Source organism: Aureobasidium pullulans (genome assembly GCF_000721785.1).
Source record: "Aureobasidium pullulans EXF-150 unplaced genomic scaffold scaffold_11, whole genome shotgun sequence".
NCBI lineage: Eukaryota > Fungi > Ascomycota > Dothideomycetes > Dothideales > Saccotheciaceae > Aureobasidium > Aureobasidium pullulans.
The window spans coordinates 257,579-276,851 of record NW_021941031.1 but is presented as its reverse complement, the minus strand read 5'-3'; the positions used below and the strand labels follow the sequence as shown (position 1 = coordinate 276,851).

The 19,273-nt window shown below is 49.9% G+C and overlaps 6 protein-coding genes across 6 annotated transcripts; 5 read left to right on the top strand and 1 right to left on the bottom strand.

Annotated features, from left to right (window-relative positions):
- Nucleotides 1-647: 647 nt before the first annotated feature.
- M438DRAFT_260719 (uncharacterized protein) lies at nt 648-1,772 on the top strand (the record flags this gene model as incomplete). Its single annotated transcript, XM_029899774.1, has 2 exons — nt 648-911; nt 1,038-1,772. Coding segments are annotated over 2 exons (999 nt in total), but the record flags the coding sequence as incomplete, so codon positions are not given.
- Nucleotides 1,773-2,710: 938 nt separating this feature from the next.
- Nucleotides 2,711-4,801, top strand: M438DRAFT_336018 (uncharacterized protein; the record flags this gene model as incomplete). The annotated part of the gene is made up of 4 exons (XM_029903855.1): nt 2,711-3,082; nt 3,135-3,308; nt 3,360-3,572; nt 3,629-4,801. 4 exons carry the CDS (start codon nt 2,711-2,713, stop codon nt 4,799-4,801), a joined length of 1,932 nt encoding a protein of 643 aa, XP_029759588.1.
- A 1,425-nt stretch (nt 4,802-6,226) lies between these two features.
- On the bottom strand, nt 6,227-10,056 carry M438DRAFT_375215 (RhoGAP-domain-containing protein; the record flags this gene model as incomplete). Its single annotated transcript, XM_029908561.1, has 5 exons — nt 6,227-6,370; nt 6,424-6,863; nt 6,918-9,830; nt 9,886-9,916; nt 9,976-10,056. The coding sequence occupies 5 exons, from the start codon at nt 10,054-10,056 to the stop codon at nt 6,227-6,229; spliced, it is 3,609 nt and encodes a 1,202-aa protein (XP_029759587.1).
- Nucleotides 10,057-13,772: 3,716 nt separating this feature from the next.
- On the top strand, nt 13,773-14,272 carry M438DRAFT_346352 (uncharacterized protein). The gene has a single exon (XM_029905654.1). It carries the CDS (start codon nt 13,801-13,803, stop codon nt 14,257-14,259), a length of 459 nt encoding a protein of 152 aa, XP_029759586.1. The 5' UTR covers nt 13,773-13,800; the 3' UTR covers nt 14,260-14,272.
- Nucleotides 14,273-15,153: 881 nt separating this feature from the next.
- M438DRAFT_346351 (uncharacterized protein) lies at nt 15,154-16,015 on the top strand. Its single transcript, XM_029905653.1, has 2 exons — nt 15,154-15,647; nt 15,700-16,015. Exons 1-2 carry the CDS (start codon nt 15,224-15,226, stop codon nt 15,759-15,761), a joined length of 486 nt encoding a protein of 161 aa, XP_029759585.1. The 5' UTR covers nt 15,154-15,223; the 3' UTR covers nt 15,762-16,015.
- Nucleotides 16,016-17,366: 1,351 nt separating this feature from the next.
- Nucleotides 17,367-18,961, top strand: M438DRAFT_366097 (uncharacterized protein; the record flags this gene model as incomplete). Its single annotated transcript, XM_029907849.1, has 2 exons — nt 17,367-17,948; nt 18,887-18,961. Exons 1-2 carry the CDS (start codon nt 17,667-17,669, stop codon nt 18,959-18,961), a joined length of 357 nt encoding a protein of 118 aa, XP_029759584.1. The 5' UTR covers nt 17,367-17,666.
- Nucleotides 18,962-19,273: the final 312 nt, after the last annotated feature.

Here is a 19,273-nt window from a genome sequence, read left to right as displayed (position 1 = left end):
TGGCAGTCGTCGTCGGTTGCGATTGCGATTGCGCGACTGGCTCGTGAATTCCTGCGCCTCGCGGCAACCCGCCCGTCGTATTACTTGGTCGTCACCCCAAACTCTTTTTACCGGGGACCAAATATGCTCGTACCCGTTTGTTCGAACAAAGAGAAATAGACCAACCTGTTTCCATTGGATGGATGGCTTCTCGGCGGAGCACCCATGTTTCTGTTTCCATATGCTCCACCAACAGCGGTTCCGTCAGCACCCTTCTGCCTCTTGTTTGTCGGTGTAGACATGTCTATATGTTCTAGATTGTATGAAATAGATGGAACGAAAAGATTGACGAATGTCTGGTTGTATACAGCCTTTGGGTCATAGTATCTCCAAGCTTCCAGTCGCAAACATGTGTGGCTGAAGTTCGGCCTCTTCTCTCCGCAATCGCCGCAGATGCCGAGGCATACATGGGTCGTCGGTCATTGCGCATCATGTTGATGTCCTGATATTCACACCCGTCTCTCTTCCTCACATCGCCCTTCACACCAGCAGTCGCAATGTCTGACAAAAAAGACCTCCCGACATGGCAACGGCATGCCACCGACGCCTCAGCTCAAGCAGCCAAACAAGAGCACGATGCGAGCTTATCGGCAGTCCATCACGTACGCAAGTTTCTCGAAGATCCCGCCGTAAAGGACGCTCCTCTGGATAAGAAGAAGGCATTCCTGCTATCTAAGAATGTCTCGGAAGACATGATATCCCAGGTCTTGGGGTCTATAGATGCACAAGACGCGACCGACACAGATGGATCTAAAGAGGCAGCACGACAAGAGTTCGAAGCGAGCAAGGCTGAACCTAGCACCGATGGCTCGACCGAAGCTGCGAAACAGGAGTTCGATGCCAGTAAGAAGTCTCCACAACCTCCGAGCTACGTCAGGACCACCGATGGCTCGACAGAGGCCGCGAAGCAAGAATTCGACGCATCCAAAGCCGTCTCCTTCTCCGCTGCTGAATTCAAGGCCACAAATCCATCTACCACTCCCGCACCTGCTCCTCAGCGTAGAGATGTTCCACCTATCATCACATATCCAGAGTTCCTTGTCCAGCCTCAAAAGCCACCACCACTTGTCACTGTGAGCCGCCTCATAAACGCTACATACATAGCTGGAGCCTTGACTGCTTCTGCCTATGCTCTATCCAAATACATTATCGCTCCCATGGCCGAAAATTTGAATGACGCTCGCCACGATTTGTTCGAACATACAACTGATCATGTTACCGAATTCAACGACAAACTGTCCAAGCTGGTATCGACTGTTCCCTCATCAGCAAAATCACTACCACAAACACCTGCCGAATTTGCTGATTTCGACAACGAAAGCATCACCTCCGATCCTACCGAACTCTTTCATCGTGACGTCGGAACTCAGACCTCGCCATCCCTGTCCCGTCGTCCTAGTGTGGCTTCAGATATTGAAGTCATCAGACCAGACACAGTGCCGCTCAAGCAGACCAATCGTCTTGAAATCATGAAATCACATATCTCGGAGATATTAGAAGCATCTGAGAGCAACGGTGCGAGTAACCAGACCTTGCAAGAGAGCATATCCGAAACAAGACACTACCTTGATGGTCTCTACTACACACCACCATCTTATTCATGGAACGCAGACAACTCTCTCAACACGTCAGGTACCTCTAAGGACAAACAGCCTGATGCTGCTGTCGCCTTGAAGGCAGAGATTAGGGGCGTGAAGGGCGTTTTGCTCAGTGCGAAAAGGTTCCCCTCAGGCAGGGTCGGCGCTTGAGCTCTATCAAAACCAATCAGATAATTGAAGAATAAGTCGTCTTGACCTAACATTCGGTATTTGAGCATGGTAGTTACGAGCTTGGATCAACCAGGTTCGCTTATGTCGCACGGCAAGGAAGGGTTGTTACGCATTCCGCATGAGCTAGCAGCAAGGATGATTACGATACGTAGTCGCGTCCGGACCTGTTGTCCGAGGTCATTTCAAGAGCTCACAAGCACAGAGACGTTTCGTCCAATGGTTGGTTGTAGAATGACTGCCAACTTCATAAGTTGGAAGGGGAAGGCATTGAAATTGAGCAAACCATTATTACGCCCGAATGGTACACGAAAATGATGATAATAACGATTCGAGAGCACGCGTGTGTTGAGTACCTCATCATGTCTTACCATTGTGTGCATTGTGTAAGCCTACTACCTCATCGAAACAAGATTTTGTGCATAGAACGCCCTACTATAGCGGCCTGTAAACGTCTACGAGTGATACGCGTGGCTCTCGTACATCGAAGCCCCTCTTCCAACTATTGGTGGAAGATGATCAGGGTTCACATCTTGGAAACTCCACATATCGAGGGACAAGCATTCGCCAAGCTTCTTGGAGCGTCTTAAAAAAGGCTTGTTTTGTGTCGTCGAAGCCTACCAAGGCGGTTCTGTCGTCATGCATCCGACCGAACCGGCTAACCAACCATGACAGGGCAGAAAACAGGACAAAGTCTCTCACCCGTCGCTTGCGCTCCCATGCCAAAAGAACAGGCCGCGTCAGCAAAGTAATACGTTGGAAGGATTCCGTTTTTTGTGGCTTGAAGTCTGGGCTTATAGGACATGGCAGCCACAGGGTAGTGCCTTCTGCCATGCCTCGAGCTACCTCACTCAATGCCTCATCGTCTTTCTTTATCGTCGCACAAACAGACACCTCGCAAAAAGATGTCTCTACATGAAAAGGTCGAAGGCCTCTGTCGCAATCCTCACAGTGTCTCGCAAGCGCTTGCTGAAGACCCCTCACTGTCACCTGGTGAAGCTGCAAAGAAGCTCTATCATCCCGACAACATCTCCATCAGCGAGGGTCATGTACCTTCAAAGAGAAATCCTGCAACTGAGGATGAGCTGGAACGCGCATTGCAATGTGGAAGGTTCACCACTCAGCCCAGTGAACTGTTTCTACGAGTGTTTCATGACAGTCTGATGCCGCTGGAACATGACCCACTCATGGGTTGCTGCAGCCCTTCATTGGTTGGTTCAACAGGAACCTGTCCATTGACGATTATCTCAGGTCTGCCTGATATTTGCAGACATATGGTATGAACGTGCTCTTTGTATTGGCATTCCAAACATACTAATGGAAATTTAGTCCAACCTGATTGCAAGAGCAGATAAGGAGGTTCTGCTTGCGACAAACTACTGGATGGACTCGGACGCTTCACGACTAATCACAGATGGTCTCAAAGAGCTTTCAAGGCGTGCTGGTGAGAGGGGCGTACGTGCTGTCGTCAAGATCATGTACGATCGCGGAAATGTCAAGCAGGTGAGTGAACTCTTTAATGAGCTTCATGACAAACTGCTAACGTGGGCAAAGGTTCTTGACAACCATCAGACGGTGTCTGAGGAAGAATATACTGGCAAGAACATTCGTCTGCCGTCAACAAAGGAGGCACCCAACCTTGATATGCAGGTCTTGAACTACCACCGACCTATGTTGGGCACTTTCCATTCCAAATTCATGGTTGTGGACCGGAAAATTGGCATTGTCAGCTCAAACAACATCCAAGACAACTCCAATATGGAAATGGTGAGTTTGATTGGGACTCGATATGAGCAAGGACAGAAAAGTTGACCGCTGCATAGATGTGTCATGTCGAAGGTCCGATCGTTGACTCTCTTTACGACTCTTTCTTGATCTCCTGGCACAACGAGCTCGACCCTCCTCTACCCTCTCGTAATACACCCGCTGTTCAGGGAGGCTTGCCAACATTCGAGCAAGCTTCGTTCCAGGGTCTCTTTGACCCAAACGGCAACCTCAATGTTCCAGAATATGGCAACAGTCGTTCTTTACAGGAGGTTGCAGAAGCCGGCAAGCGGACAGAGTTGCCTCTTCACGCTCCTGGCGATCCACACTACGATGTAGACATTGCAGGCGAAGTTACACGCATGCAATCTGTCATGTCGCCACGTGATGGCGAGACTGGCCCTGCCGTCGCAGCTCGCCATCTAAATCGCGGCAGACATCTAGATCTCAAGCCGACCATTGAAGGCAATTATGCTCCAGGCGAGGAGATGACACCGTATATCCCACACAGAGTGCACGACCTTGTACCAATGGCTCTCGTCAATCGCAAGCCATACGGAGCTACAAACCACAACGGCGTCTTCATGCCACAAAACGAAGCCTGGCTCTCCGCAGTTCGCAACGCAACGACATCTGTCTTCATCCAGACCCCCGATCTTAATGCTGCACCACTCCTTCCCGAACTTCTCGCCGCCGTCCGCCGTGGTGTAGACGTAACGTACTACGTCTGTCTCGGCTACAACGATGCAGGCGAGCTTCTCCCCTTCCAAGGTGGCCACAACGAAGGTGTAGCAAACAAACTCTACACCTCTCTCACAGCCGAAGAGTCTGCCGCAAGGAGTAGACTGCACATCCACTACTACACAGCCAAAGACCAAGTCGCACCTATCCACGACAGCTTCAAGCAACGTTCCTGCCACGTAAAACTCATGATCGTCGACTCACATCTCGGTATCATGGGTAATGGAAACCAAGACACACAATCCTGGTACCACAGCCAAGAAGTAAACATCATGATTGACTCAGCCGAAATCGTCACCAAATGGCGCGAAGGTATCGAAAGAAATCAAAACACTGGAAAATTGGGCAGATCGAGCAATGAAGACGGCATCTGGAGAGACGCGCAGGGCAACCAAGCAAAAGGAGCCATCGGCGTTGATGCTGGCAAATTCAGCTGGGCAAAGGGTGTCGTGGGTGCTGTACAGAGGGTCAGAGGCGCTGGCGGATTCTAGGAGAAACTCAGGCTATGAATCGATGAGTGGAGGATAGGTTTTCCGGAAGAGGAGCGATCATGCTCGTGTGATGAAGGAACGATTAACGGAAGCACGGTAATCCTATTTATTCTCTTCTCTTTGCGGGAAGAAGTTGTAATCAATCATCGTTTTTCAACGAAGACATGGCTTTTCTTAGCTATCGATTATTGAACGCTACAGTACTGTATGATCTCGCACCCTTGAATCTCGTTTCTGCTTCCACGGTGGTTCTCACAATTTCAAAAGTCTGTTCCCTCTCTTTCTAGTTGATCGTTTCTTTCTTGTTCAAGGGTCGTGCCTTTTCATTGGTGGGTCGCGCCTTCCCATCTCGAAGGTTGTTCCTTCCTCTTGGGTATGTCGTTCCTTCCTCATTGATTTAGTCGTGCCTTCCACATTCGTGGATCGCTCCTTCCTCAGTTAAAGGTCGCTCCTTCCTCTTCCATAAGTCGCTTCCTCATTCCTGATCGTTCCTTCCTTGTTTGTTCGGTCATGAAATCCTCTTTTGATCATTTTCGACATTGGACATTTCCGTACAGCAAGAAAGTCAAGGCTACATAGATGTAAAGAGCTAAGTGTTTGTAGTCTAGTGGCTGTATGAATGAACCTACCATATACTATCTTGTTCAAGACAATGTACAGGATCAAGAAAGCGGAGACAAGTGGCATGAACACACAAAGCAGAGAGTGGGCGATGTAAGGGATGGAGATGTGTGGTAGTGATAAGGACATCGGGAAGAGCAGTAATAGAGAGCAAAGAGCAATAATAAAGAAGGAAAAGAGCAATAGTGATAGAGAAAGAACAACTACATATAAGACGAGAGGTCAATGTAAAAGGGAGGAAGCAACGATGCTGTGGAACAACAACAATGATATACTTTCCTTTTCCAGTCGATTCGATTTTTTCTTCCTCCCCTTTCTATTGCCAAACCGAAACCTTCTATCATATGTACACACACGTCTGAGAACAATTAGAAACGGAAAAGCAAAGAAGAATGCAGATGTATGAGAACCTCTGAAAAGAAGGGACCATCCAGACACAGCAGAACGTGGAAAGGAAGGGGCCATGAATGCACAGCAAAATGTGAAAAGGAAGGGGCGCTCGAGAGCAGAACACCGGATCATGTCAAAAAAGCTGCATCTGTCAAAAAAGGAGTATGCGCAATTCGTTCAAAATATATGCCTCAAACTCCAGACGATCCCATTACCACGCCAGAGGATGGAAAATACGCTTTACGTCGCATTTGATAAAAGTGAAAGCAATGAGAAAACGAGGTGTCAAGAAGAAGAGAAGTTCTGTAAAAACAACAAGGCAGAAAAGCTAAAAGAGGACGATTGGGACTTTTTTCTTCGACCCGTATCTGGCAAAAGGGAACAAACGCTCGCAGGGGTGTACCGGCGTAATCATTAATTTTCGAAGATGGAGTCCGCGTGTTCGAGCAGCGCCTGCACTGCCATACGCTGGGCTTGCATGTCCGACATTTCGCGTTCAATGCTCAGTGGTCGCAGAATCGTGGGTGCAAACACGACTGAGAGATTGAGCGGCGTCATCTGTGTATTGTCAGTCGAATGTACTGATGTTGTGAGTGTTGAAGATAGCTTACCAAATTCTCCGACTCCTGCTTGACAACACGGCATAGATGCTGCACCAAGTACTCCAAAACATCATGGTGAGCTTGTGGCATAGCCTCCAGGGCAGCCTTGATAGCAGCAATCTTCTCATCTTTGTTGGTGATTTGGGCTGCCTCCAGTAGCGGGTCGTATGCTTCATATGTGATGAGTGGATTGGGCAGCTTGCGGAAGTATTGCTTCAGCGCGCTCGTGACGGCATGAATGTCGAGGTCCGGGTCTGCGATATCGTAGGTGCCATCCTTCTCGAAGCCTTGCTGGATAAGCTTGACTTGCCCGCTGCCACCGGACTTTCGGTAAATGCCTTCCATATCCATGCCGCGCTTCTCAACTTCCTCGATACAATGAGTGACAATTGAAGGTAGAATTCGTTTCTCAAAGTCACAACGCTCGCGAAGGTCGGAACCGAACAATACTAGAAACAGATTAGCGTACTGGTCGGATATATTGAATGGTAGAAGATACTCACCAGAAGGAGCCTCGGCAAGCAGATTCGAACTACTGCCATTCTTTGCATGAATACCTTGAACACCAGGCTTGAGACCATTCTTCTGGCCAGAAGAGAAGAAGCCGAAGCCCTTCGCGTCTGCAGTTCTCAGAGGCTGGTCGCCCATAGTTGCGCCAGGGCCTGCCTGCATTTGTGAGTACGGCATACCAGTAATGTCATACGTTCCGTCGGCTTTCATGGGAACACCTCGATCGTTACTGCCGCCGGCAAATGCACCCTTGATGCCCTTAGTGACGTTCTTGGCAAGACCGGAGGAGCCCTTCTTCCAGTTGAACTTCTTGGGCTGTCCTTTGCGGATATTAACTACTTGGGGTGCTGTGAGAACAGTGGCTGGCTCTGCATCCGCTGCGTGCGGCAAGAGGTCGTGAAGACTGGAGGACTCCTGCAATGAGGAGGAATGAAGCGAGGCCATATCGCCCCTGTTGGAACCGTTGTAGATGCCCAAGCCGTTAGTCAGGGGTGATCGGTCTAGGCTACCGTTCTTGATGTTGTGTGTTTTGTACATGTCCTGAATGCCGCTAACAAGCTGATTGTTGAGCTCTGCCAGTTGCATGTTCTTGGACGACAATGACTCAAACTCTTGCAATCCCTTGTCCTTGACTTGAATCAAGTTGGTAATGTCATCTGTAAGTTCATTCCTCTTGTGCACAAGGTCTTCGATTTGTGATCCGAGATTGTCCTTCAGCTTTTGCAACGAGTGCGCAAAGTCTTGCAAGATTTCGGACTTGAGCTGACTGATGTCCAGAGGCTTGTTGCTCTCTTTCGCTCTTGTCAAGTGCTCGGTCATGATTTCAAGTTCGCGGACGACCATCTCACGCTGAGTGTCGAGGAAGGCCATCGTCGAACGCTTCTCTCGCAGTTCGGTGTTAACCTGCTTAATGTCGGCGGATGTGTCCATCTTCTCCTCCAGGCCGAGCTTATCAGCCTCAAGTTCGGCAATCTTTTGTTGAGCACGGCGCAGCTGAGATCTCAGAGTAGCCACGTCCGCCTGGCTGGGCGAGGAGATGGGACTAGTAATCAGAATCGGGCTGCTGATGTCGGCCGAACTGATGGTAGGCGTCTTTTGAAGGGGTATTGACTTGTCGCTGAAACTTCTGCCGTGCTTGACAGCATTTGAGACGCGGCGCAGGACAGAACCAGCATTCTCATTCTCCTTTCTCTTCTGCTCATCACCCCTCAAGATGCGGGACATTTCTTCTTCCATAGAGAAGGCTTCTCCGGCACTGTGCTTGGGTAGGTGTGTACGCCAACCCTTCGGCGAGGCTGCAGGGTTGTGATCATGCTGAATGTGACCAACAGACTCAGCGCGCGGTCGCTCATTGGCAGGAGGTGCAGGTGGAATCCTGGGGGCTATGAAATCGTCGTTGGCAACAGACTTGCTTGGAGCAGACGGGCGATTGGCAGCTCTGGGAGGTGCAGTCGGTATGCCCATGCCGGATGAGTTGTGAGCCTCAGACTCGGGGCGAGGGTGGGTTGGAGCATCAACGAATTGAGCAGAGGTCGAGGATTGTTTACGTTCGTGAGTAGCATCGGACTGTCTGAGAGCGGGAGTGGTTTCGGGAGAAGTAACGCGCGAGGTTTGCGATTTATCAGTAGCAGGTGGCAGGGAATCACCTCTGGTGGGATGCTTTGCAGCTGATGGGCCGGCGCTAGACGAAGCTTCGCGGAGCTTGGGATCGTCGAAAGGATTGATGCTGGAGCTCGGCGTATCCACGGATGCTGGTGACAGGGAAAGATTGGAGTCTGTCGGAGTATGTCTGGATGGTGGCTGAGTGTCGAGGGATGTGGGAGAATTCTTTCCAACGCGCGGGCTATTGCGCGACACTCTGCGATCGCGGGGCACATCCTGGAGTTTGAAAGGCTCGGGCGGTGCTAGATTAAAGGAAGCGCTGTTTGTTTGCGGCATACGAGGACGCTGTTGACTGGTGACGGAAGAGGGGGAGGCAACGGCTGATGTAGTGACGGGTGTGCTGTTACCCGAAACATTGCGGAGGCCTTGTTGACGACTCTTGTCGGGGTGACCAACTCCAGGACTGCGGATGCTTTCGCGCTCAGTCGATACGGATCGCGAAGATGATGGACGGTCTCTGTTGAGACGAGAGAAAGCGCCTTGAGGAGAAAGGTTGTCTGACATTCTGGGCGTCGTCTCGGGATGTGTACGGCGCGGAAGGGGTGGAGGAGCAGGGTTGGGATCGTAGGCCATGGGCAGGAAGCCGTCGTCGGCATCAGACATTGTAGTCATGGTGTTAGATGACATGGTCGAAGCGCGTTCCTGCTTGTAAGTGCTAGCGGGCAGGGTGAGAGTGTCTGGCGTCTGCTCGGAAAGCGCACTTGTGTGAGACAGGTGACGGCTGCTGCCCTTCTTACTGTCGTCGGAAATGGACATGGGAGAAGTGTCTCTCTTTCTGTCGTGGCCAGCTTTGAGATGATCGCTGGAGTAGGATCCCGAGGGCGATGATTCTCGCAATGCGCTTTGCGGAACGGCGTTGGGTGGTAACGCAGGCAGACTCTTATCCAGCACCATAGGATTGCTCCCTCCAGCTGCTATCTGTTTTGAAGCCTTTGCCTTTTTCCGCCGTCTTGCCATCAAACTCTCATGACAGCTCATGCAGAAGATGCCCTGGCTGGTGCGAGCATAACGTAGGTTCTCAATCTTTCTCTTGCAGTTGCGGCACTTGAAACAGGTGGCACAGAAGGCCTGGTCGCCCGTTAGGATTGCGAGGTCCTCGATCTTGTTGCCGCACGAGCTGCAGCTGTATGTGCAGTTGTTACAGATGAGGGAGCCATCGCCCAACAGGAGCAGGTTGGCGTCCGAGTCGAGGAGGGTGGCGCAAGAGTGGCAGCGGAAGCAGCCAAGATGCCATCGGTGGCCAGCTATACATGTCGTTGTCAGCAAGTGCGCGACCCCTCAACGCTGTGTGTGACTTACCAAGCTCAAAGGCTCGCCCCTGTTCTAGGATCTGCGTGCCAGAAGAGTCAGTCAAGCTGTACGTGTATATAGTGTCGTGCAATCAAGTACCTCGCCGCAGCCTTTGCACAGAAAGACCTCGTCCTCCTCCATAGGGGACTCAGGGTAGCTGGAGTTGTTGTCGGTATCCATCTTGGTGAGCTCCGGGAGCGGCGATGACGCTGGAGAAGGATCCTGGTGTCGACGAGGACGCGGCCGTCAATCGCCGGCTAAGTGTTGAAGTGACAGGCCCACGGGCCTAGAGGGTGTTGACTCTGGTGCAGACGAGTGAGCGACGGATGCAGCGAACGGGCGGCCGTGTCGTTTCGCAGCAGGGCAGATGTTTCAGCGAGTGGGCTATCGCTATGTATAGTGAGGGTAACGGCGGGGCCTGCCGAAAGACGACGTCCAAAGTCGATTGATTGTCTTTACGTGCGCACGCATGCGATTGTTGCTGGAGTGCAGTCGCAAGTGCAGCACAGCCGGGACGTGTTTGGGACTTTGCGAGGACGACGACGACCAGCGAGCCTCAATCCCAGCCAAGCGGCCGCTTCCACCCAAGAAGACCATGCAACTTTATTTCAAGAGTTTCGTTTATATGGCTCATACTCCTGCAAACAATCTTTAATATATACCGCAATTGAATGCCACATCTTATTTCAAGCTTCTGTATCTTTGCTTGAGCTTCCTGTTCGTTCAATTACCCCATGTAGATAATTCAGTCTACCGCATCATTCTGCTTTGCAATCGGACGAACGCGTTTCTCAAGCCATGCTACTGCTTTGAAACTGCGTAACCGAACACCAATGACGACAATCTCCTCTTTTTCCAATTTCTTGCTGCTCCATCTTGAGCTTCTACACATCGCCTTGGAATCTCTTCTCGTGAAGCTATGCATGTCTGGAAAAAATCCTCATCGCTGCAAGTTGCTCCTTCCACATCGTCTCCCTTGACCACTCCGTTCTCTAAATAGGCAGCACGGGCCATCACACGTTTCAACCCTCGAGGCTGGCTCGAGCAGTCTAACGTTCACCGCCTTTCCACGCTGCAGCTTCCCGTTCAAGCCGTCTTTCCTTGCACTCGATATCCGGAACATCTTCAAGGTATCGGCCACATGTATAAGCTTATACCAGTCTCCTGCGTCTGTTCGTGTCGCAGGTTCGTCTGTCACCCACTCGTGGCATCAAGACATCCTACATCTGGTGGCGCCAACTATCAACACATGCGACACTGGTGTTGATTCATGAACATCAGCCACGCCAAGTCGATTTTCTCAGGGGCTGAAGATGCGCCTCCGTCCGCACTCCGTATTTTGGCTTCCGATTTGATCACCTGCAAACTCAACTTAGACCTCACCTCAGCTCTTGCCAAGCTTATCCGACAACGATGATACTTCTCGAGTCCGCTCACCGTCTTTACCGTTATCGCTATCTCTTCTCCGGGACGCCATGTCAATCATCATGGACCCTTGTGTGGGGTGCGAATAGTGCGTCAAAGGTAAAGTGTCAAGGACAGCATCATAAAACTTACCACCTTTTGTCTGTGAGATCTTTTCTTCTGAGTTCTCAAAATTGTCTCAAACATGCAATTTGATTACAAGGTGAACTGCAAAAACGCTCATGTCGACTTCTTAGAAACGCAGTTCAAAAGCACGCTGACAAGGCACTTGAACAATGGTTGGGGCAACTTGTGCGTGAATTACTGGAAGACGAGCATCGATGCGCGCAAAAGCTCTGAATCACGTTTTTGCCGAGCGCACGACATTCTTCGATCGCAATTGGAGGCATCAGATCTGCAGAAACACTGCTTTCCAGATGTGTGCAGTTGTCTAGAGATGGAGCTTTTGATCTATTTTCACAGTACGCAATCTTAGGTGGGAAAGATCCGTTCGATCTGAAGCACACTTTCCGCTCTGCAGCACTACAGAATTTAAGCCTATCAAGATGCAAGATGAAATTGGGGTTGGAGTGTTTGTCCAAAGAGAGCCCCGAAAGTTGTGTGATATCACTAGACAAATCGCTGTTTTCAAAGATCATCTTGCATTCTGACTGCTGGGTCTCAATGTAGCCCTTTACCACGCTCTCGCACTTGACACGATCCTGGTTTCGTAAAGCATTGTGCATTTCGATACTTATAGAGACCAAGGCACAAGGGGAAGAAAGCAAGTACACATACTTGAGAGATTTTAGCACATGGGAAGGGTAACTGTTGACCAATAGAGCTGCCACACGCAAGACCGAACAGGAAACATCAGCCCACAACACCGCAGGATGAGTTCTCTACATAAGGTCACTGGACTGTCCAATACTTTCAAATCTCTGCTTACGCACACGAGCTCCGAACCGGTATCGAAGGAGTTCCACGACCTGACTGCCCTCCAGAATGCGGTTAGCGAAGATACTTGGCCCAGTCGGTGCCGCTGTTGCCGTCAAAGCTATTTGGCACAACGTGCCATCCTTCTCCACCATATTTATCACTCAATCTCCAAGTGTGTCGACAACTCAAGCAGTAAGCTGGATGAAGCTTCAACAAACATCACCGGTCGAGAAGTCAGAAGGCTGGAAAGTTGTGTCTGAAAATCCAGTCTCTACGGCAGATACCTCTTGTGGAGTGACCACGGTCGTTGTCAACAACACTCCGACCATCACCTCTTATTGTGGAGTCACTACAGTTCATGTCGACAGCACCCAAGCCACGGCCACTACCAACGCCAATACTACCCGTTCAGACGACTATGTTGTCGCGCAGAGGCTTGCACACGCCGCCAATCTTTACTGGGGAAGATTCCCTACCAAGCCAGATAACGAGACGGACCGCTGTGTAAACTCTACTACTGTCGATGATGGTACACAAGGCATTTCCTACAACAACTCCACCGTCAACTGTACTGCTTTGATGTTCGGTCACCGATGGCATGCGTGGGAATGTGACCATAATTGCCAGGAAAGACTAGCCATCGCTATACCGGCCGCCTTCACTCGCGGTAACCGTGGTCCTCTGAGTGAAGAAACAACACGAGCTCTGCAGGCGATCGCTAGAGGCCAAAGATCATTTATGAGACTCATCAGAGATTATAGAAGAATTGCACACAGGATACACGTCGAATGGCAACTCGCAACTTGGGATCGTGATGGCTTCATGGAGCAGATCAGGATTGAGACAGAAAGAGTAGCTCGCCGTTTTCGATTGAGAGAGGAAGCGAGAGCTCGTGTTAGAGACCGTTACAATGAGCTCTCACAGCTACCTACCATCTGGGAAGAGGATGAGACACAAGAACCTTTCAACTTCAGATTGGAAATTGAGTGGTATGTCCATGAGCTTATGGGCACGCTTGCTGTCATTCGTGCAAATAATTACATACAATATAACCCCGACCGAGAGCGATGGCCAGATATCCCAGAGGAAGACGAGGAGGAAGAGGTACCGCCGCAGCCTCCTCCGAGATTGCCCAGTATCCCTGAGGAAGATGAAGAGGAACTGCCCAAAATCTTGGAAGAAGAAATACCAGAACAGCCTCCTTTGGACCTGATTTCTCCCTTCGAACCTCGACCGGAACAGATGCTCTACGATTCAATGATTGAAATCATGGAGGCACCTCCGAGACCTGGTGAAGGTAGAAGGCCAATCCGCATTAACGAGCCGGATCCTGATACCAAAGACCCTGTCACATCTTCCGTCAAAACTATGACCGAGACGGCTCCTCCAACATCTATCCCTACGTCCATTCCTACCTGGATTCCCATATCTAATCCCACGTCCATTCCCGTTTCTTACAGAACCTATGTCTCCAACAATCCTAACCCGTCTGTTGGTCCCTCTGGTATTCCATCCTCTGTTCCAATCAATCCACCCAACGGTAATCCAATCGGCCATATGGATGTCAGTGCAGACGGCACGATGACACTTACCGGCAAGGGCGCCTGGGGTCTCGTGTCAGGCTTCTCCTCCCTTCTCCACAGTAAACTCTCCACCTGCACCCCCATCAAATCCTGGACCTTCATGACCAGCAACAGCGCCGAAGGCCAACGTATCAAACTTGCAGAGCAGGGGATTGATTTCCTCATCGACGCCAAGCTTAGCTCATGGAATGGAGTTGGCCAAGATCAATGTTTTAACAAAATGATCAGTGAGGTTGGCGGACCAGCTGATATTGGATATAGCAATGGAATGAAAATTGTTGATAGACCGGTGGCGCCGAAGCCACAGCCCAAGCCGAAGCAGGAACCGGTGAAGGAGAAGCCGAAAGAGGAGAAACCGAAGAAGGTTCCTGAAGTTCCAAAGGTGAACCCGGATTGTTGCAAGTGTCCTAAAGGATGGTGCTGGGGGTGGCTAGGTTGGCACTGTTGTGGTTATTGATGAGTCTTTGGGCGTTGTGATGAGATGACTGTCTCTTTTGCATCGGACAAAGTCTTCGATATAGCAAAAGTTGATTTTTGCAAAAATTCATGCAGTCTACTTTAAACGGGTGTATGAAGACTTCAATCATGCGCGACATACGAGCGTTTCATACAAAGCTGCGATTCGTGGGAAAGGAAGGAGCAATCAAGGTTCGTCGACGGTCGGGGTGAACGCAATGGGCCGGAAAGAACGATCAGATACACAATTTTCATGAAATTCTTTGACTAACTCGATACACTGAAGTAAGTCTTCTCTCCTGCTTCGAGACGACCCCTGAATAGTTGTGTCAAAAGACACGATGATTTTGCAGGATGCAGCCTTGTCCAAAGAGAGCGATAAGTGCTGGCGCAAAAAGTCCGACTTACTCCACTCCAAGACCTTCACTTGTTCATGACCCTGATTTCTTCATGCGTGAATCTTCTTCACCACTTCCATCTACCTCCGTCAATACTCTCTCTCATAAACTCCAACATCATGGAAAGACGCGCCAAAACCAAGTACAAGCCCATTCATCTTGCCAGGGAGGATACCAGCAACCTCAACATTGACATCAACCATGATATCAACCGCAGGATTGCTGAAGCTACGGTAGGCGCAACGCCACTCGTCAGAGGTGTATGGTCTGCTATTGAAGTCGGGTACGCGATTGAAGAAGCATCACACACACGCCGAGCTGATGAGAGACAGCGCCATCGTTGCCAGAACCAGCGACACAATCGACATTATTTCAGCAGATGACGACCAAGACGGCAAGTTTAGCCAGCGAAGCAAGAGATATGGTCCTCACAGTAGCCTATATGCGAGAGGTGCTCCTTTCAAGGCTCAGATACACCTTGACCTTCTCTGCTTCTTCTCGCCCTATCACCGTGCTGCCTTGAAAGGCGTGTTTCTGGAAGCTCAGCACAACACAGTCATTCTAGAGATGGATCCTGTTTGCTGCGACATCTTCGTCAAGTGGCATTACACAGGATGTGTTCCCAATGACGACCCGTGGGCCCTGTGCCAGCTGTATATCCTAGCCGACCAAAACGAAAACCTGGCCCTACGTCGAGCTATCTTGACCCAAATCGTCAACGTCAATTTTGCGCCCGACCTCAACGACTCCAATACAGCAGCAGTAGTCAGCTCGTTGCCCGAGAACTCGGCTCTTACCAGATACCTGCTTGACAGAACCTCATATCACCAACGGGCTGAGACAATTCAGATCCACACTGATATGCCTGTCGAATTTGTCGAGACGTTGAAAGAGCTTATCAAGAAGCCACGTCACTGGCTTGATGATTGCCCTTGCTGTGACAAGCCTTGCAATTACCATGAACACAATACCGTGGAGGACTGGAAATTAAGTAAGGTTCTTTTCATGATTGCATGTCAGGATATTTAGCTGATCAATAACAGGCTGTGCCGAGAGCGGCCCGTATCCTATGCCGGAGCCTGCATATCTTAGAGCTGAGATTTGAAGACCCTCGAGTGGTATCAGGGGCAGAGAGGTTTCATCGGCAGTTACCCCGAGAGAAAGTACCATCGCAAGGCAAGATGCTTTTGGGCTTGATCAAATGGTCCATTGAGATTCGCTGCTCCAGGGGCTTTCACTGGCCAACACACTGGATCACAAAAGGTTAGTGCATTTTTACGGTGCCGTGATTTGGTTGATGGGGTGAGGAAGAGAGAGACCTTTACGTAGCAGCAACATGCTATGCTTGACAAACAAGAGGTTTTCATGATCCCGGGTAAAACTATATCTGAGTGAAACATGGTGAACGTGTTATCGGTGAGACACTGTTGGACATGTGAACAGTACGTCTCACGCCAACTGCTGTTGACTGTACCGACCGTTCATATTTGAGCATTTCGGGTCTCTCTATTGCAAAAACCAATTGACCGTTCAAGTTTCGATGGTTAACCCTTGCCTTTGTGTTTCTGTACACCTTCTTATGCTAGATATAGCGAAACCTGGCTTCTCCTTTGTGCCGACTTACGCTTCTGCACAAACCATCAAAAGTTTATCGGTTTGGGTATCTCTTGCATCTTTCAAACACTTTTCTGTGTGCCGCGTGCAATTTCACAATGTCAGTCGTGCTGAAATTTGGCTTCTCCTTCGAGTTACCTTATAGTGATCCGGGTGTCTTTCTTGCAACGAAAAATTGACCGTTTAAGTTTTGATGGTTTAACCCTTGCTTCTGTATTTCTCTGCACGCTTTTGTATTAGACGGACCCCGAAGAGGAAAAGAATTACTCAACCCTAGGGTTGAATGACATTGCCCTTTGCGAGTCGTTCCATCCTGGGGTTGAATAATACTACCTTTTGCGAGTGTTTCAACCCTAGGGTCGAACAATATCATTCAACTCAACCCTAAGGTCTATCAATTACCCCCTGAAGGGTGCAATACAAGAAATCCAAGCTTACCTCGCGATTAAGATACTCCCTAGGGTGTAAAACACACGGATTCTTCTCGAGATACTCCCCAAGGTGTAGACACGCAGTGATTTCTCGAGATACTCCCTAAGGTGTAGGCACGCAGTACCTCTCGAGATACCCCCCAAGGGGTGTAATTACAGGCTCATTCAGGAATACTTACTCGAACACCCCTCATGGAGTAGGTCAAAGTGGTCATCCTCCGCCTCGTCAACTAGGACGCTTGAGATACTCCTAAGGGGGTAGGAGTACACAAGTTGCTTGAGATACCTCTCGGGGGGTAGATATCAGAGGACCACCTAGGGATGTTTGCATGGATACCCCTCAAGGGGTGGGTACAGATGGTCACTCTTGTGTTTGGACGACGCCTCTCCGATGACAAAGCCCGAGATGTGTGATTTTCCAGAATTCGACTTCAACACTTAAGAGAATGTCGGAATCTTGGATTTTTACAGCTTCACTCAACCAGGACGCTCGAGGAAAATAAAAAACTCGTGTTAAGAATGCTTGACAAGAGATATCCGAAGACTGTGATTTTGCAAGGTCGAGTGGAGTGGGCTGCCAAGCTTCAGATTCGTCATCCTTCTCTGTTGCCTTCTTCCACACTCCAACTCACAACTTTTCAGCTACCACAAGACACGTAATTAATCGAATAGATACTGCCAATCTGTCGCAGTATCATTGCATTGTGGATTTAGCCCTGAAGTAGTCGTGTATTGAATGGTCTTCAACCGCGAGAAAGTCGTTCTGGTCGCGTCGAGGGGATGGAAGTCGAGCTTCCGCGCGACTGCTTGTCGCTCTTTCCTACAGTAATGTTTTAGGCGCCACTCGCCGATTGAAGCGTTCCTGCCTACCATGATGAAGCCTCAAGCTTCGCATCACTCTCATCACTCTCATCTCTCTCTCGCCGAAAGCTGCACCAAAACCACTGCATCATTGCACAAACGAGATGTCGCCCCTCGAGCTCTCCGCTGGAGCGCTTCAATTATCACTCATTGATGCCTATATCATCGACTTGCAAGACACGTTCACTCAAGTGCTAGGTCCCGGCACTACCTTCATTGGACCGACACGTTGTTGCGCACTGCTCGGAGGCGAGATCGTTACACAGATTGATCAGCTGCCAGCTGGAGTCGCTCTCAGCGATGCCGCTGACAAGTTCGATCAAATTGCTCAATACTCTAGATTCATCGCATCATTCTGGATGGAAGACGATTCGTTGCATGCTAAGGTGTCGCCAACCTTTGGTCTCAGGAGCCCAGAACCAGCTTGTGCTAGCCCACATCATGCCACGCTTTCTGAAAGAGCCAAATCATGGATGGGATGTTAGCAGTCCGAACGAGCATTGGACGATGACTCGGAGCCCGAGGAAGTTCCATTCCTGCCGAGCAACGAAGCAGCTATTACTACGAGAACAGACGAATCAGAATAACGCAGAATAACCGACGAAGCCATAGAGCACGGGCAAAAGCTGCAGGATGAGCTTGAGTCTACTACGCGGGGCAAAAGGACCGTTATCGAGGTATACGTGGTGGATCCCTAGACCTTCGAGACCAGAGAGAGTTGCACCTAAGCCCGTACCATCAATTCCGATGGGTGGTCTCAAATGGTCGCTCTGCCCTTGGCTGTCAAGCAGTTACGATAGATAGACTTCCAATGTGGATGTAGAGCCAACCGACGACGAACCAGGTACTGCTGAGCAAACTTAGCCTGTTTATTTCGACGAGGCGATAACTTCTAACGTCAACTACGAGCATAGGGACCCCCAGCTCTAGGCCTCGATCTGCGCTTTCTTTAGTTGTGATCCCCTCTATAAGAGTCCAAACTCGGGCGTCTACTTCCGCGGCTGGAACAAGAACAACTTTATACTAGCATACCAGCTCTCTTCTACTGATTGGGTATTGCAGAGACTTCTTTTCAGCGAGCCCGCTGTCTTTGTCGCCCACGACATGGGCCTCGGCAAGTCGGCCATAGTCGTAGCAGAGATCTAAATAATAGAGGACTCCAAGAAGGCTATCGACGTTAAGAATTTCCGACATAGCAGATACTTCGATGCGAGAACACTTATGGACAACAGGGGCCACCTACAGCCCGCGCATAGAAACGGGTCCTACTCTAGTTCTTGCTATGCATCGGTTGCACAACGTATGGTTTACTAACATCCGCAAGTTCGTTGGCAAACCCAACATTCAGATTGTGCTTGCCGGACCACAGCTTACCCGTGCCGAGAAGGACTTCTACTAAACGTGAATCGCTGTTTGATGATGCTCGATGAGATTGCTCCTGGCTCGAGATGGTACCCTAGCCAAGCTCAGCTAGAGATGAGATATACAAAGAAGGGCCTCCGAATTCCAAAGCCCTTGCTTGTAACACACCTACTAGAGCGCAATCTGATTGTCGACCCTAACTGGTCGTGGAAGAAAGATGACAAGACCCCCGAGGAAGCCCATGCGCGTGAAGCAACAAGAGAGGAGATGCTCAAGTATGTGATCTTCCATGTCCACAGGCGTTCCTTTCAAGAAACTTCCCGAGCTCTTGGACAGTCCTACTTTGTTC

Coding starts and splice junctions, on each gene's coding strand:
- M438DRAFT_346352 (XM_029905654.1), top strand. CDS start 13,801: ATGACACTTACCGGCAAGGGCGCCTGGGGTCTCGTGTCAGGCTTCTCC.
- M438DRAFT_346351 (XM_029905653.1), top strand. CDS start 15,224: ATGGATCCTGTTTGCTGCGACATCTTCGTCAAGTGGCATTACACAGGA. Junction 15,648..15,699: donor CGTGGAGGACTGGAAATTAA/GTAAGGTTCTTT, acceptor GATCAATAACAG/GCTGTGCCGAGAGCGGCCCG.